Source organism: Buteo buteo, chromosome 2, assembly GCF_964188355.1.
Source record: "Buteo buteo chromosome 2, bButBut1.hap1.1, whole genome shotgun sequence".
NCBI classification, from domain to species: domain Eukaryota; kingdom Metazoa; phylum Chordata; class Aves; order Accipitriformes; family Accipitridae; genus Buteo; species Buteo buteo.
In genome coordinates, this window is record NC_134172.1 from 8065419 (window position 1) to 8083132 (window position 17714).

At 39.8% G+C, this 17714-nt stretch overlaps 1 protein-coding gene across 12 annotated transcripts in view; it reads right to left on the reverse strand.

Moving 5' to 3' along the window:
- KMT2C (lysine methyltransferase 2C) overlaps nucleotides 1-17714 on the reverse strand; it is a 200558-nt gene that overhangs the window by 4344 nt on the left and 178500 nt on the right. For 9 of the 12 annotated variants that reach the window (XM_075045134.1, XM_075045077.1, XM_075045127.1 and 6 more), the window contains 14 exons: nucleotides 13370-15067; nucleotides 11561-11773; nucleotides 10943-11107; nucleotides 9528-9669; nucleotides 8592-8739; nucleotides 7543-7721; nucleotides 7288-7442; nucleotides 6834-7086; nucleotides 6105-6244; nucleotides 5066-5170; nucleotides 2072-3191; nucleotides 921-1057; nucleotides 618-760; nucleotides 185-353 (listed from right to left, as the gene is read on the reverse strand). In XM_075045134.1, coding sequence (XP_074901235.1) covers nucleotides 185-353; nucleotides 618-760; nucleotides 921-1057; nucleotides 2072-3191; nucleotides 5066-5170; nucleotides 6105-6244; nucleotides 6834-7086; nucleotides 7288-7442; nucleotides 7543-7721; nucleotides 8592-8739; nucleotides 9528-9669; nucleotides 10943-11107; nucleotides 11561-11773; nucleotides 13370-15067 — 4767 coding nt within the window. The remainder of the gene's footprint in view (nucleotides 1-184; nucleotides 354-617; nucleotides 761-920; nucleotides 1058-2071; nucleotides 3192-5065; nucleotides 5171-6104; nucleotides 6245-6833; nucleotides 7087-7287; nucleotides 7443-7542; nucleotides 7722-8591; nucleotides 8740-9527; nucleotides 9670-10942; nucleotides 11108-11560; nucleotides 11774-13369; nucleotides 15068-17714) is intronic. The other 3 variants (XM_075045086.1, XM_075045103.1, XM_075045093.1) reach the window with 3 other exon arrangements.

Here is a 17714-nt window from a genome sequence, read left to right on the forward strand (position 1 = left end):
AGTGATTTGCCACATAAAAATTGCCCATTTGGGGACAAGACTTGAAGGAATTTTGCAATAGCTTTGTTTCAATTTTAATATAAAATGTATATACATATTTATATACAATATATAAAAATATAAAAATAGATATAAAGTCTAAGTAAAATTTTTTTAATACTCACGTCCTAAAATGAGAACTGACCTGAATACGAGAGCGAGCCAGATACACATTGGACTTCCATTCTGTTTTCATTTTGCGGTACTGAGAGGACTTGGAATGGACGAACTGCTTACTGTAAGGCGCATTCAGTTCTCCCGTAACTGTGCTCTGAAATGACTTCGATGTGCTGGTGCTATTCAAGGTGTGAGGCCTGTAGGAATTGGGCATATAACAGGAAAGAATACAAGACAAACTGAAGATTTCTCCGAAAGCAGCCACAAACCCCGTTAAAAATTCTTTTAGACGTACAGACACTTAAAGCCAGCTAGCATAGACAACAAAGCAATTCCTTTGATTTGGGCATGCACATACACAGCCAAAGACGACAGGGTTTGTAAGCAGCAGACGAAAGCACAAATAACCCTAAGCAGCCTATAAACCCTGGGCTGTACTATGTGAAATTAAAACAAAATACCTTAACACAAACCTCTTGACATGGGTACTCATTTTAGGCTCAGCACGGGCACAGCCCGTGGGGTTGATAGCAAGAGGGAGTTCCATTAAGGGGTTTCGGCCATAGCGGAAAGTGTAGTTCTCGCAGGCCTCAACCCCTGGCAGCTGCAAAAAAACAGACAGAAAGAAAAAAAATCCAAGTAATTATATGTTAATCGTGTGTAATGAAATACTTGCTTTTCCACACTGCTTCCTGTTCCCCTTCTCATGTGTATATCCAACAATCTGGGGTGATCCAGCAAGAACTGGGATGGTGAAGACTCACCGATTCAGCAATCCTGGCCACTGCAGAGACTGTCAAACCAAAGAGGTCTTCACCTTTCAAATAGCCGGGAAACAGCTGGAGCATTTCAGATTCTTTTCTAACAGAAGCAACGGGCTCCAAGATTTTATCCCACACACCTACACAACCATATGGGAAAGAATTACAGTGATCAAAAAAATAAAGTCTATCGTACTGGTTTTAAAACGAATGCCTGAGGATATCAGGATCCAGAAACCAATACTGAAAATACATTTTGTCATTGGTTACATGCAGAAACAGGTCAGTGTTTAAAAAGTGAAGCAGAGAATCATTTGGTGTGTTGCTGTTTTTTCCTCCACAAATCCCAAACAAGCACAACATTTCTACTGCACCCTCGATTCTCGGGAATGAACCTTTTAGTATTCGCAGCATGGAAACTTTCAGTCCTCTGACAACAATCACATAGACACATTCTCCTGAGAAAACCTGCACAAAGTAGAATTTTCTGCAAATAAACTATATATTCTATTTCTGTTGATTGACTATAGTCAGCTCTCAGTTGTATGTGAGCAATTCCCCTGGCAGTGTTTTGACTGGACAGAGCGAGGCTGAGTGTTATTGGCACCCGCAGCACGAAGGGGTTAAGACCCAGAGCATTACAGGCCACGTGCGCATCCCCGTGCCATGTTCCCAAGACTTGCCCGTATGTTTATGGTCTAATGTGTTCTTCTTCACCCTGCCAGAGACAAAGTTACCTGCCCTGAGAACAACATGGTCAACTCAACTGTCTTTATTTGCTTACTAAGTTCAGCACAGCTGATTTGAAGATAACTGAGTAATGGTATCGTATTTAAACAAAGTCACTTTTCATGAAAGGAAACCTACGCTGACATTCCTACTATTTTAATTCATTTTCAATACTCAGTCTTGGGTGTCCCCTGTGAGTGAGCTTGTAACAAGTCTTCTTATTTGCAGCTTATGCAACTTCTTCAGAGGTGTCCTCAGTCTTCATAGCCTGGTATTAAAAACGGACCCTGCAAGCTCACTATAAGCATTACATGAGAACAGTGTCTGCAACATTTATTTGGAACATTTGTCATACCACAAGTATCAGTAGTAATGGAACAAATAGCAAACCCACAAAAGTCATGATCTTAGTTCACAAAATTTACCTTTTGGTGTTGTGTCAGTAAGGACCAGATCTTCGTGGCCTTGTTCCACAACCTTGATGACAAATAACGGAAGCCCGTCCTTCTCCTCAATCGAACAGAGATAGCGACAGCGCCTGTTTGCGTATCTCATGCTCCAGTACAACCGGCTGGCCTCGTAACCCACGGGGAAGAGTGCTTTTGAGGAGTGGAAGGCCTGCATCTGCTGTGGCAGCAGCTGACCAACGGCATGGAAAATCAGGCTTCCCACACGGAAAGTGTGATCACGTTCTCCTCGCTGAACGATGCTAGCAATCTGCCGCACTTCGTCACGCTGAACGTAGACCCTCCTGAAGACTGCAAAGTAACTAAGTTCTTGCTCATGAGTTCCCTTTGGTTTGTGCATGGGGCAAAGCATGGTCTTGTCTTTAAAAAACATGCATTGTGCTTTAATGGCACAGGTAAAGTGATAAATATTGGTGCACCTTAACCTGTGACAACCGCTGGTGGCACCCATTTTGTGACAAAACATGCATTTCATTTGCAAGCCTCTTCGCAGTGCTAGTTCCACGTTTATTAAGGCACCAGCTTGTGTCTCGTAGACTTCCGTAGACCAAAGAGCACAGTTCAAATGGACCCAAAGGTCTAAATCCAGGTTGAGAAGCCTTGCTGGTCCATCGGTTAACCCATCGCCTTCCTCGTGACAGAAGCAACATTTCCTATAGTCTTTAGGCACAGGATCTGGTTTAAGGGTTGTGCCCAGTTTTTTAAGAAATTCATCTATTTCTTCTTCACAAGGAGGTTTGAATGATCCTTTAGGAATCACAATCTGAATGCTCCACTTCTTCCATTTCATTCCTTTCCATTTCTTACTTGGAGGCCGACAGTCATCAAGACTACTGTGTATTGCTTTTAGCCTAGGTTTTAGTTTCACCGTTACCTTAAGCTCATCTGGTTTTGCCTCTACCTTGGCTGCTTCAAATGCAGGGGGGAACATGATGGGGGGTGATGATGGTGGAGAAACTTTTTCCTGCAACTGAGGCAGACAGTGGACGTCCAAAGTGGAGATGTTGTTGCTGTACTGATGGAATGCTTTAGGCGGCCTCTCTTTCATTGGTGACTGTGGCAAAGATGGAACTGATTCCTGGTAAATCAATAGAAAGCTCTTAAGAAAAAAAAATCCCAAACTGTTAACCATTAAATGCTCTTGAAAACTCTGTCAGGTTGGTATGGAAGAGGCTACTCAGAATGCCTAAAATCATGATGCAGCAACAGAGAAAGATAGAAATTACCCTGACCCGTGTTATGACAGCTTGTGCCACGATACGGAGCACAAAAGTTCTTCCAGTCAACCTAGAACGTGGTGTCCATTAATACAGAAGGGGAAGCACAAATAATCCTTTGTCCAGGTTTTGAATGAAAAACTACTCAATTGCCCTAGACAAGCTAACTGACAGATTTAGTTCTTAGGTGGTTTTAGAAAGTGTTGTTACAATGCAAAATAACCTTAAAATATGGTTCATGGAATTAATTTGAAGAGTAAGAATCTTGTTATTTGGTAGAAGGGGAAGATTTGGAATTAGTGCCACATATTTTTCCTGGAAACACGAGGAGGAAATTCCTGCAGGGCTCTACATTAGACACACCTTGCAGACTTAACGATTCAGTCACAAAAGCAGAAATTTGTTAAAAAAAAAAAAAAAAGGAGAGAAAACAAGAACAACAAAGGAAGTTTAGATTAAAAAGTGCTTAGTGTGGTTTGTATGATTACTCTGGAAAGAGTAAATGAAAGGATCAAGAGGCTGAACATGACATTTAATTAACTTAATTATGTACATGCTGATGCACTTGTGCAGAAATGTTACCCTGTTTAAATATCAGTGAAAATGAGCTACATGGGACACTAAAAGGATGTGGATGTACACACATTTATCTTCTCTGTGTTTGTTGTTTAGCTTTTTTTTTTTTAATTTCTTCTGAAAAAAAGTAAGTAGGATGCATTTGAAGGAAGGCTGCAAATTGTACAGTAAATACAGGATTCTGAGAAAGCATTAATTAGGTAATGCTTGAAGCTCATGGCCTGTTCTGTCCACCAGTTCAGGGAAAAAAAGTTACATTTGAACTAGAAAAAGTAGGAACCAAGCTAGTTAAACGAAGTACTAAAAAAATTTTATCTATGAGAAAATAAACTTAGCAGGATCATTTAGTCTTGAATGAAGACTATTCCACTTTTAATGATTAAACAAACAGAGATAAATTTAAGTCATCTTCCTTTGAAACTGAATGAACCTAGACATAGCAAGAAATAATGCCCTGTGTGGAAGTGCTGCGTTTCTCTAAAGCGTCGCATACCGCTCACAGTGTCAGCAGGTACAGAACTACAGCATACTACTCGGGACCACCCAAGAAAATCCCTGGCCTAATTGCACTTTCAGTGGAGCAGATTTCTTAAAATGTCTTTCTCCAGTAATAAGAACCTCTTTTTCCTCGTCACTGTCAGTTAGCAGGCTCTTTACTAGTGTTTTGGTACTTAATGCTTTAAAATGCAGCTTTACCCAAATCAAGTAACGTAATAGGACTGTATTTTTCCAGTTACCTTGAACAAATAAAAGTGTTTTTGCAAACTTGTTGTTCAGTTATTATTTGCACAGTTGTAATTTTTTTTTTTTTACTGTATAAGCCAAATCAAAATGCAGACTGTAGTCCTTAAAGATGTATCTATGGTTTTGTACAATGCCCAGAGAACTTAAATGACTACTTTTTTGAGACTGCATCTTCAAAGTCTGTGAGGACAGCAAAAGGCAGCTAGTGTTCTGCCATGCATCTGTCAGACAAAGTTCTGCAAATATGAATTTTACTTCATGCTGCTGGTTCAGAATCAAAACGTCTGAATATAGAGCAATTCATTTATAGACCTCTAAAATGAAGTGCAAACTCCCCCCTCGCCCCCTTTCTGTTCTTCAAAAAATAGCTGCAATAATTTCTGCTCACTGGGGTCTACCAGCATTTCATACTTACTTTGTTCTCTGAGTTTTTTGCTTGCATGGCTGCCGAATAAAGAACAAAGCAGTTGTTGCTACAGAATACAATGTCCTTCATTTTATCAGAGCTTTCTTGGGAATCCTGGGAATCAAACACAGAAGATTATCGGAAGTGTATTTTAATACCATTCTTCACATAGTAAGTGTAATGAAACAAGTCTTCCAATCTGGCTAGAAACTCTTTATTTGTAGAACATTTGTGAAATAATGAGCAATACTGTGATATAAATACTTGATTATTTGACATCTAACGTTACCACCACCTACAACCTTGTTCTTCAGCATTTCTTGCCTTTAACAGAAGTTTAACAACCAAAATAAAGCATTCTATACCATGCACCCATCTGCTCCATACAGGCACACTTGCAAAGTAAAATCCTTTTTCTTTTATCTTTCGATGGCAAAGAACATCTCATTTCAGCCTAATCAAAGACAGATCATACTGTTTTATCTACTGATCCATCTGCAAAACATTACTGGGAATTCAGTGCTTTTCTAACTATACAAACCCATCACTTTTGTATATAAATTTTGACTATATACCTTTGTTGCATAATTGTCTCAAGCTCATTGAAAGAGCAACGGTACTTTTTGAATGAATGACAGTTCCCAATGTAAATACAAGAGGCTGAGACTGAAATCTGATTCCTGCTCAAAAATGGTACAAGTATTCTTGTTCTTCTAATACTTCCTGCCTTACAAATAAGCTCTTTTTCAATTAGGGTCCCTGAAGTGGTCATGGAAGGAGGCTAGTAGCAGAATTTAGGAAGCTGCCATATATAGGACCAATTTTATGAAATTTACTGAAATTCATTTTATATGAGTAACAACTTTGACATTTCTTGTTTCTACTACAGATGTGCTTGAATGTCCCCTCCTGCATGAGGACACACATAGAAGGGAGACTACACAGAAAGCTGGAAGTGGTATCAGTCAGCATGACAAGCAGTAGTCTTTGTTGCCTTCATTTGCTCATTCACTGTTACATGCAAAAAACTACACTTCCACTGCAGTACCTGTTTAAGGAAAGGCAGGTCTTTGAAGGACTTCCGCACACCACTACCAAGGACCACAACTTTGCAATGAGAGCACCATCGAGGTCTCAATGCTGAGCCGTCTGCAATATTCTGACTGTGATCCTTATAGCCAGCTACACCTAGAAAACAGGGAAGTCTGTTAGAAGGTGTATCAGATTAAACCAAATTTATGAGAAGTCACAGTATTCTTCAGTGGTCTAGCGAAGTAGCATCCTCCTGCACAGGGCATGGAAGGCAAGCTTTAAACTACGTCCTGATGGGGAAATTGTTTAAACTAGACCAAAACCAACTGTGCGAACAAGGCAAAAATACATTCTTGTATAAGAAATGAATAACTAAACCAACATAGGAATACATGCTTAAACAACCATGTCAAGTTTTCCAGCACAGGAACAATCTTTCTGAATGATGGATTTAAAATCAGATTGGACCAAAAAACCCTAATAATGTTGGGAACTACTGGAAGAAATACCTCACTGACAGTGACATAGATAACATAATGGAAATCAGAGATGGGCCAGACCTATTGAGTTATGAACATCAGGAGCAGGTCCACATGTACTGATCACGTAAGAAGGGAAAAGTATTATTTAGAACAAGAATCAATTATTTAATTCTAGAGCATGAATTTATAAGGCTGAAATGCATTAATACTGACTCACTTAAAATTTTCATACAGAAAACTTAGAAGGATTAATGCCCACTCACCATTGCTGTTTGCAGGAAATGGCACACTAGGTTGCTTCAGTCCGTAAGACCCTACGATCCTGGCAGGTCCCATGGATACTGCCTGAGGACCCTGAAGTAGTAAGTGTTGCCTGTACTCCATAGATGGGTTCACTCTGTGACTGTTGGCAGTTGCCATGGAGGATGGTATGTCTGGAGCGTTACTAACCTCGTAACTGTTGGGAATTCTGACGTGGAGTAGGTTGGAGAATGCCGCTACAACGCTACTAATGTTCTAAAAACAGTAATAAAAACATAGCTCTGTTTTCATCAGACAGGCGGTTAAGATAGCAATAATATAAATTATTAGAAGATTGCAACAGCTGCTGTATTGTACTATGCTATAACCCCTTCAGATTCACTACATATATATATTAACAAAATATATTAACTGCTGTTTTACTTTATATATGTAATACAAACTTATTTATTTTACCTCAGCAGCTGTGGGATGTAAAGTAATTGCTACAGATATAAGGCCAGATTTAGGACCATTCTGGGATGGCCCAAGCTGAGAGGCAAACAAGCCAGAACCAGGTAATGCTCCTGAACCCGGTTCTGATTTTATGTAATTCCTTTTGGCTTCTGAACCTGAAAATAAAATGAAATACACCAGGTTAATCCTACACACATGTGAACACGCACATAAAAAAACCCCTAGTTTTAACTTTTTGCTATGCTGCAGTCTCACCTTTTCCAGTACTGCTAGGTAGGATGGGAATGATGGGAGATGGTACAGGTTCTGGGCTCTCCTCCTTTACAACCGACAAGTCTGGATACCTACTAATTTCCATTCCCACCACACTTTCAGGAGAGGAAGAAGGAACAAAGCTGTCAGGAGTGTCCCTGTCCTCACAGTGATCTTGAACCCTGGAACAAAACCCAGAAAAGCTGTTTTGGAAACAGTCTAAAAAAACCTTTGGTAAGTCAAAATTATAAATCATGACAAGGAGCTACAGTGAACTTGCTTCTTGCTTCTACTAGTCATGGAACTCAATTACGTGGTAGGCCCATTACTTCTGGCCTCTCATACTCCATTGCACACAGTGGTTTCTTGGGGAAGGTACATAAAAAAAACCCAGAGGCACTAACAAAGCCTAGGCTCCACCACAGAACTGTCTGCTCCCCATGGCTCCAACTACCTGTGTAAAAAATTAGTATTTAATATTTAAACTTTCTGGTTTAAGTGTATTCACCGGTCCATCCCTCCTTGTCCATGCACAGGCTTCAGTGCTTCAAAGACATCCAACTTTTGGTAAGGCAAGTGAAAGGGAGGCAAAAGGGAAGATCTTTGTAGGGAGACTCCTGTTCTAACAAGCATTTCTCATATAGTAACAGAAATTGAGTAGAGGTGGGGAGTTTTCAGGCTGACTCTTGCAGCGTGCTGCTGTCTAGTAAAGCAGTCATGTACTGTCATTGTGCAACGCTACCATGCTGCTCCAGGAAAAACATTGATTTGTGTAGTTTTCTTCCACTTTTAAGAGAGCAAGGTAATGAATTCTTAACAATTTAACAGAATCTAGAGTCTAGCAGTGGCAGAAGTCACCTGTTTCACTATGCTGCTCTCTACACGTGGAATGCTAAGAGTTAACCAGGACATACTATCCCATTACGTTCTCCGCACTGTGTGACTGTGCACAATGGATTTTGTTTCTTCACACCTTCACAGTCTCATCTCCTACTAAAAGATCACAGAATCTGCTCCAAATACATTTCTGAAGATGTCAAGGAAAAACCTACCTTAACTCCTCCTGATTGTTGTGAGGTGGTGTTGGAAGCGAAGCAGGAACATCCACAGTTTTAGGGCCTTGAGCCATTGCTCTTGCTAATAAATCATCTTGTGGTCTGAAAGGCAACTGGAACTGCTTTGGTCCCAGAGCTTTGGTAACTAAAACCAGAAACGCACAGCACAATGAGACATCTGTACAGCTCTGCCATTGATACACATTCTATGTATCGGGGTATTGGTGGCTCCCTGATATAACCAAGGCATTACAGCAGATGGTAACACCACTCTCATCCACTTGTATTTCAAAAATTTTTGACTGTTCATGATTAATCTCTGTATTTTAAAAAATCTGCAAATTTTGAGCAAAAAGTGCTCAAAAGGCTTTTGAGTATGCCTTCTGCCAATATGAGAGGATTTTTGTTTTACTTAAAAAAATAAAATCAACAACTTTGTAACAACAAAGGAAAAGGGGTTGGAAAAAAGGGGTTTAATCACTGAACAGTCCTTATGAAGAGACAGCATAAAGTTTTATTTAATGGAAAGCAATTTTAATTGACCAAATTACAAGCAGCAGAAAACACATGCCGACTACATTCAAAGCCTGCTGAGGATACACTTTGGGTAGACTGCTTTTGAGCTCACTCGACTACCTGGTTAGTCGCTTGTACTGGACATAAAAAAAATTATTTTAAGGTTTTCTTTTTCATTTCTTAAGAGTGCTTCTAGCTCTCAACATGCTTTCAAAAGCGAATAGGGAAAAAGCCATCATCTGACGTTATGCTGGTGTAAAATAAAGCTGGATAATAATGATTACAACCTTAAAGAGTCTAGGCATACTGTTGCTATAGTTGTCTTTTATAAAAACTGAAAATCATCCCAGTTATCTATTTTGTAATTTGCTACAAACTTAACTCATTTACTATGGAAACAATACATGTTAGTCTTACCATCATGACCTCCTAACATACCAGCCTTGCCAGCAAGTTCCTCAGTGGTTGCGAAGCCATTTACCAACTTCTGGCACGCCACTGGAGGTGGTGTGGGAGGAAGAGAGGCTGGGGGTGTCGGAGGATTGCTCAGATTGTTCTGCTGCATGAGATTAAAGAACTGTAAATCAGCCACGGAACACAGGGTGAAAACTTCCCTTGTTCTAGTACTAGATAATGTAACCCACTCACATATTTTTACACCCGGAGGTAGCACTGATAAGCAGCAATAGTTAATTCTCAAGTATGTGACCAAATACATACACGTATCTACTATAAAAGACACAATGCTTTGCTTTTTTTGTATCAATGGTATCAGAGAAATAGTTTACATGAGGAGTATACATTACTGAAACAAGGTATAGCTAAATTATTTACAGAAAAGCACAAAGGACATTTTTAGGAATGGTTTAGGAGCCCCTAAAAGTTCCTACAGTTTAAGCAAGGGTCTGAACTTAAGATTGAGAGTAATTCCAGAGTGACTCTCCATCACCATGAACAAGCCAGCTTACCCGATTTTCACTAAAAGGGAAGCTACCTCACATTTAGCACAGGATGAGTTTTCACTGAACCAGTTACCGTGGAGAAGCAGACACTCTTCAAGTTCACACTCCAGGCTACTTCTCGCTAGCTTACCTAACTGGCCATATTTTAAACGAAAATTAAATGAGAACTTCAGTACCTGTTCTTGTTGCAGTCATGCCTGCGAAGCTAATACTTATTATTCACTTTTGACCACAGCAACTATTTCTGCTAGATCACATTCTCAGCTTACATGCCATGTAAGGCTGGAGTAAACACCACTGTTTTTTAATAAGTTACTGAAGTTTTTATATCAGGGTAGCCAAGCAGCAAATTTGATTCTGTCTGCTTGCTATCTTGCTGCTCTCCCAATATTGCCACTCTGATCTCAGAGACTGAGTTTTAAATTCTGTGGGTTATTAGCTGGTCAACAAATAGTCTATTTTGTTCAGAGTCCTCAGGTTCTCAGTCAGGGCTTAGTGGACAAATGAGAAAAGTCTACTTCCCATTTAATTCACATTAAGAAATGCTTTAATGCTTTCAATGACTTTGCAAAATACTGAGAATTCAGGCTTTTCTGCTCCATAAAACTGTAATTACAATTTTCACTATTTAGCATCCATTTGTAAAAGGAATAACTAGTTTTTAATTAGTTTACAACGCAGTTTCCAGAACTGATTTCCCCTTTCAGCCAGTAAAACAACGGTGACTGTTTCACTACTGCACTGTCCAACAGAAAATTATTTTCTTCTGCTTGCATAAAAGGCAGGCACTCTAACCAACTATTAGTAATAAAGTTGTGAACTTCTTTTCCCACAGAGAGCACACAATGGAAATATGAATTAAAACCGTACCTTGTAAATGAGCTGGGAGTAGTAATCTGAAGCCCCATCAAGAGTAGCACTACCAAAACTTCCTACAAGTCGATTTCCACCATTTAGCTGGCCACTGCCATAGGGAAGAAAGTGTGCAAAGCTCACTCCAATTATTGGTTCCATCAAAGGCAGCAGAGAAAGCTGCTGTATTAAAAGAAAAAAAAGTTAGAAATTAATTTAACTATAAAATAGAAGCATTGCAAATCTCCAAATATCAGTAGAGTGGTTTCCAATTTTAAAAAATAATCAGAATTTACCCTCTATCAGAAAACTGTATCAAACACAGGCCTCTTTTTGTTAAGGAAAGTAGTCCCCTGTCCATTGGAACCGCAGCTCCGGCTCCCTGTCAATTCAGCCACAGAGGCTGCCAGACCTGACAGGAACTCCACAGCTTTGACACTACCAAATGCCTGCCATGTCAGTAGATCTTCCAAATTGAAATAAAACCCAAACTTTACATTTCCTGGTTTTGTGGAAGTTTGCATTTTCTCCACCCTGTACTCGCAATTCAACTTAATGATAAACTTCATTTTCATCATCAGAAGTCCACTCTTTCAAGCATCCTCTTGATGCATTACCCAGCATCTGTATACCTACCTGTTTTAACTGGATGAATGTATCAGCGTTAGGGTAAATAGCTTGCTTTTCTTCTTCCTCTTTTTTTCTTTTCTTGGACCGAGGAGCTGCCTTCTCTCCTGTCCTCTGAGTTCGCTTATTTCTCTGTTTCTTGATTTCAGGTCCTACATCTGTTCTCTGAAGCTGGCTGTTACTACACCCAAGTGCACCTTGCATCTGGTTTCCTGCAGTTTGCTGGTAGAAAAAAAAAGAAAGCGAAGCAGAATTTTTGACATTTTAATATACAGCTCATTCAAATTTACTGCACAATAGTCTAAAAGAACACACACAGTATAATAAATCTCATTGATAACAAACTGTATTTTACAGTTTACTTTGCTGTCTCACTGGCAACTGTAACTGCTGTACTATCCCTGCACACAGAATTATGACTTACCGTTAACACCACTGACATCTGAAAACATCATTAAAAACTCACAGAACAGAAACATTTCCTTCTGAATATCCCCTAAAATAAAGTTACATGTGCATGCAACCTTAGAGATCTTCACAAGGGCAGAATGAAAGGCAGACTCGGTTACAGAAAAAAAGCTTGTAAATTAATATTATACAAATGTATTTTGAGGTTAGAAACAAAAACAGTACTGTGAGACACTTCTGGATTGTACCATTTGCTTACATACTTTCAGTACGAAATTGCAAAGCCATTCTTCACATGAAAGGATAGTTGCGTAAAAGCAATCCGAATGGGACTTGGTAACACAACAGATAGTAGCAAGCCAAAAGAAAGTCCCATTTCTTTCTATCAATTATTATTTTAAACAGCTCTACATGACCCCTACCACCAGTACTCTCACCACCATTCCGGTCACATATGTTTTAACTGTGGATCTTTAACACTTACCTAAGTTACCTGCTGCTCACGATTACCTTTATTTTTATTAGTCTTTATTCATTTTGAAAGTGTTTAAATTTTGTTTCAAGGATATATTTAGAGTTTAGGCAGTCATAAAACAAAACTGAGTAGATATTAAAGATTACAATAAAATGACCAACAAATATAAGTGTAAAGTGTATTCTACCTCCACAGAAAGCAATTTTCTTTAGTTCTGTTTTTAAGAACTTTATAAATTATTAAATCATATAATGCCATTAATATAAAGAATTAATGCTCCCTTCCATTAAAGTAGAATTAATTAGATATTCTGTAACACAGAAATCCAGCAATTCTAGGAGATTTAACAATTTCACAGTTTTGATAAAAAACCTACAGCATAGTCTCTACTAAAATTAGAGACAATATATGCTTTTCAGAGGCAAAAAATGAGCATGGACTTGGTACATTCACAGAAGACTCCAAATGGTGCAGATGAAGGGGTGTGAAGCCCAGCCCTACGCCTCTGCAAAGGCACAAAGGTCATCCTATACATGACTAATGGAGTCACAGAAGAAAGCAGCGTACAGACATACCGTACAGTGTAAATACGAGTAGGTAATTAGAGTCATACTGTAAAATCTTGCCTTAATGTTGGTAAATATTAGGAAGTGGCATTTTTTAAGATGATTATCTACAGAAGAACTAGTTTTTGCATTTTAGTAATTTCTGAATACACTGATCTACAAAGTCATATTAAAATTAGTTTTTGTAACACGGATAATTTACTCATGGAGAAAAGGCAGGAAGGGAGGTAAAAAATTCCTTAAAGCTTTTATTCCACCCTTGTGCAGGTAGGTTATCTCCCCACCTTTTCACAAATGCCCGCAGTAAAGGCACAAACTAGCCTTTGACTGTTGATGACCACTGTACAACGAAACCAGTAACAGGCTCACCATTCCTTCAGCTGGATTCTGCTTCTCTGTTAACTTCTTATCCCCAGAAGCCTCCTCTTCTGTTCGGATGCTGTTCTCCGATTTCTGATTTAGATGAGATGAGGACTTCTTATTTTTAAGCAGGTGTTTCAGCAATTCGTTCCCTGACTCCCCTTTTGCTGCTGGAACGCTAGCTGGTTGTGCTGGACTCTGAGCTGAAGAGGCAGGCTGTGATGTGACCTTATCTTCTTCCACCTTAATATTGCTTGGATTTTCTGGTTTAGGCTCAGCTTGACCTGAGCACTGATCAGTTTCTGCCCTTTCTAGTTTAACTTCTTGAATGCTGGTAGGTGTATCTGCTTTAGCCTTTTCAGCCTCTGTATTTACACTTGGCTGTTTCTGTGGCAGATTGCTGTTGGGGAGCTTACATTCCAGCTCTGGAGAGGTCTGGCTTTCTCCTGCATTTGATGTTGATGGGCCCGTTAACTCCACCGACTCTTGCTCATCCTGATGACGTGAAAGTTCATTGGGGGTGTTAACTGTGGGGGTGGAGGTAGAATCAGAAATGGTTGGAGTTGATGGTGCAGTTATATCTGAATGTGGAGTTGACGGAGCTTTTATTGACTCGGCATCATCGTCCTTTTTCTTTTTTCGTGTCCTTTTCTTTTTTCCTTTCTCTTCTGGGATTATGTCAGAATACAGCTGTATGAGAGACTGGCTTGATCCAGGGAAGTTTGTTGCCTGGGGCACACTAGTGTCGGAACCACATGGGGCACCACTGCTGAGTACTGTAGATGAAGGTACAGCAGAAGCAAATGGAGGCCTGACTTGGTTCTGCGTAAAGGTAGTCCCAGGGAGATTCCCATGAGTTTGTTTTACATTATGGAAATTAGGGGCTCCACCCGGAACAGCAGATGCATCAGGTCCAAAAGCTGTAGGTCCCACTGGCCTTCGCTCACTGCTTTGCATAAAGTTTGTCGCGGGAGGCGAGGTCACAGAACCTTGCTGCAGAATTTGCCCCATTTGTTGCTGTTGATGCTGTGGAGACTGCTGAAGAGGTCGTGCAGTTTGTATGAAATCACAAGGTAGATCAGAATTAAAGAAAGGTATCTGAGATAAGGATGTTTTGTTATTTAGTTCAGAACCTATCATACCGTGCTGTTCTAGCTCCATTCTCTGCTGTAAAGCCCTCTGTCGATCTACCTCCTGCATAAGCTGAATGCGTTGCCGTTCCTGTTGCTCTCGTAAACGCTCCTTTCTTTCCCGCTCTTGAAAACTTTCACTAAAAGGGTTATTGTCCTCAAACTCCACCCTTGGTGGCGGCCCTGACTGTGCAGCTGCATTTGGACCAGGCACAGGAGCTGGTGTAGCAGGAGTAATTGGCAACGGTGTCATTGGAGGCTGCATCCTTGCTGGATTCATGGAAATATGACTTGCAGGGGCATTTGCAGATTGCCATCCAGATAAATTTGGCATTCTGGTTGGGTTGGATTGCCCGGGGATTACCACCGTATGTGGCTGATGCTGGAGCTGTTGTGCCACCATGGGGAAGTTTTGCTGATTCATTGCTGGTGTTGTTCCTCCTGGAACCATTGGTGGTTGAGCCTGGACGCCTGGCATGATAGCATGGGGTGCCATTCCACACTGCTGCTGCTGCTGCTGCTGCTTGATTCGATATTCCTCAATTAGTTCTGCATGCTCTTTCTGCTGCTTTCGAATCTAAAAATTAAAAAAGTCATTATTCATCTCTGACATGTATTGACTATGTGAGTAGTATAAAACATGTAACTCACCATAATAATTTCAATAGACAATGAACCTCAGGCAAAAATAGCATTTCTGCACAATCTTATTTTGTCTCCCTTTTTAAGGCTAAATAGCCATTATTTCATTAGAAATGCCATCTATGCCAAAACGGTAGAAAAAGTAACAGTGCCTCAAAGTCCTAATTACATACCAAGACTGCACTGTGCTAGAAAATATACAAACCTTAACCAAAAGTGATCCCTGTCCTATGGATCTTAGCATCCATGTGCAGGATAACAACAGTTGTGAACACACAGGAAAAAGGAAACAAAGAGATGGACGATCTTCACACATCAGCAAAATTTTTTAAGAGATTTAATTGAAAAGTTTGCAGGAAAACGGCAAGGTAGATTCCCATTTATTCACAGACAGATCCTCAAATATCACACAGCAGACGAAAATGGTAACCGCTGCTTGAAAATTTTAAATTTTAGGATGAAAAAAACTCAACTTGGACACTAAAAGTTAAGCCTAGTAGTTTATTTTTAAGGCAAGCAGGAGAAGTCAATGGAAGGGTATGACAGTGTCAACCAGACACGAAAGAGCATTTCAGAAACACAACAGATGCCTAACTACACTGCTGTCTAAAAAAAATAAAAGGACTTGTAATCCACCAATTAATAATATGTACATTATTGGAAATCTCTCTCTCACTTCTATACATTAGATTATGACTTCCACAACTTCCATTTGCTGTTTGTACTGATAGAAAAGGTCTGTAACATAATTAAAAATGTTTGATAGCACTCTCCTTTATCTGGGGCAAGGGACAAGCCAGAAAGCTCAGCATAACAGAGATATGACAGGACACACTCCAGAATGCAGGACAGATGCACCCAGAAGGCTATTTACACAGTAATCTCAGGTCCAATATGATTTATGAGCTCTGGCTTGGCACTGACACCGCCAGCTAAACAGTGCCACTGCATAAAGCCACCAACTGCATTGCACAGTCCAGTGCTCCAGGACTTCTCCGTGGGTATACAGCACTAAACCTGTGTTGGCTCTGTATGCCCATACAATGAGGCATCCAAACCACTATGCCCTCCCAGAATCTGCAGTGGCAGATCAGCCATGTGACTGTACTTGGAATTAGTTGAGATCTCAAAAGGACCAGTACTGACTACACCCAGCTGGACCACAGCCGACCTGCACAGATCGACCTGGTGATTTTAACAGTGTAGGGGAGAACAAGGCAGAGCTTATTAGCACAGGCACAGTGCCACACCAAAGCAGTTAAACTGCCCTGGCCACAGAGACAATATGGTAGTGTCTGCGTGGCTCTGTGCCTGAGCTAATAACCCTGTCAGACATAAGCTCGTGTTGCACAAAGTCAGCTCCAGTTTCTCTGCGCCTGTCTCCAGGACCAGCAATTCACAGGGATTTGAGAGCTCTTTATATATACATATACAGACTTTGCCCTTTTCAAAAACTGACAGAAGGTTGATTACAGAAAAATTACTTGATCCGATTTGAAAGAGTGGTAAATTGCTTCAAATAGAAGGTCCTTAAAAATATACTTTAATAAAACCTTATTTAAGCTCCTACTAGGTATGTAACGAAATGTTGTTCAGATGTGGATGACTGGTATAAATCAGTGGTTGAAGGAGACTGGAGGGCATTTAGTAGCGGTATATGAAACTTAAGTTTAAAAATGAAAAATAAAAGAACCTACTAATGGTGGTGCACTAAATGAACCTGCCAGTAATGTCATGATTAGCAGCCGTTTCTTCAACATAACTTCACTGTAAGACTAGACTGACGTATGTATGATAAAGATCGGTTAATTTTTTTTTTTATTTATTCTACTTGTGATTCATTGTGGAAGGGAAAAAAAGAAAAAGGAAGAAATTACGTAGACGTAATTTATTTGTTCCATCCTTCTTCCACATAGTGAAAAGACAAGCCAACTAATATTCCATCTAGTGCATACTGTGTCTTGAAGCAACACAGGAGCAAGAACTAAAGGGTCAGGTATCACTCAGGCCTTCATTCCAAGCAGCCTGCTGCCAATTTTTTCCCTCATATTAATAAAGGATAATTCTAAAGTATTTTTATGTTCAGCAGGTCTAGCTGATCCTGACAATCATGCCAGATGATTTATAAACACTGCCTTGAGGAACATAGCATTCAATATCATTGGCAAAGGCATAGATTTATCAAAGCTAGCACAGGTTTAACTTTAATCTCATTTACTATAATCACAGTTACAAGATGTAGCAAGTGAAATTCCAACTGAATATAAAGAAAGAAAAACAAAACCCAGTAAAAGTGGTTATACATTGGAACAGGGGCCCAGAGAGGCTGGGAAATCTCTACCCTTTGAGACTTACAAAACTTGACTGATAAGGCGCTGAGCAACCTGATTTAACCGTGAAGCTAGTTCTACTTTGAGCAGTAGACTAGATGATCTCCAGATATCCCTTTGACCTGTATTATTCCATGATGCAATAACAGATAACACGCACTGACAATCAGTGTCTAGGTACTAGACAGATCATAAAACTAGACTAACGCTAAAGATAATAATGAAAAGAGATTTTTAAACAGTAAAGTTTAA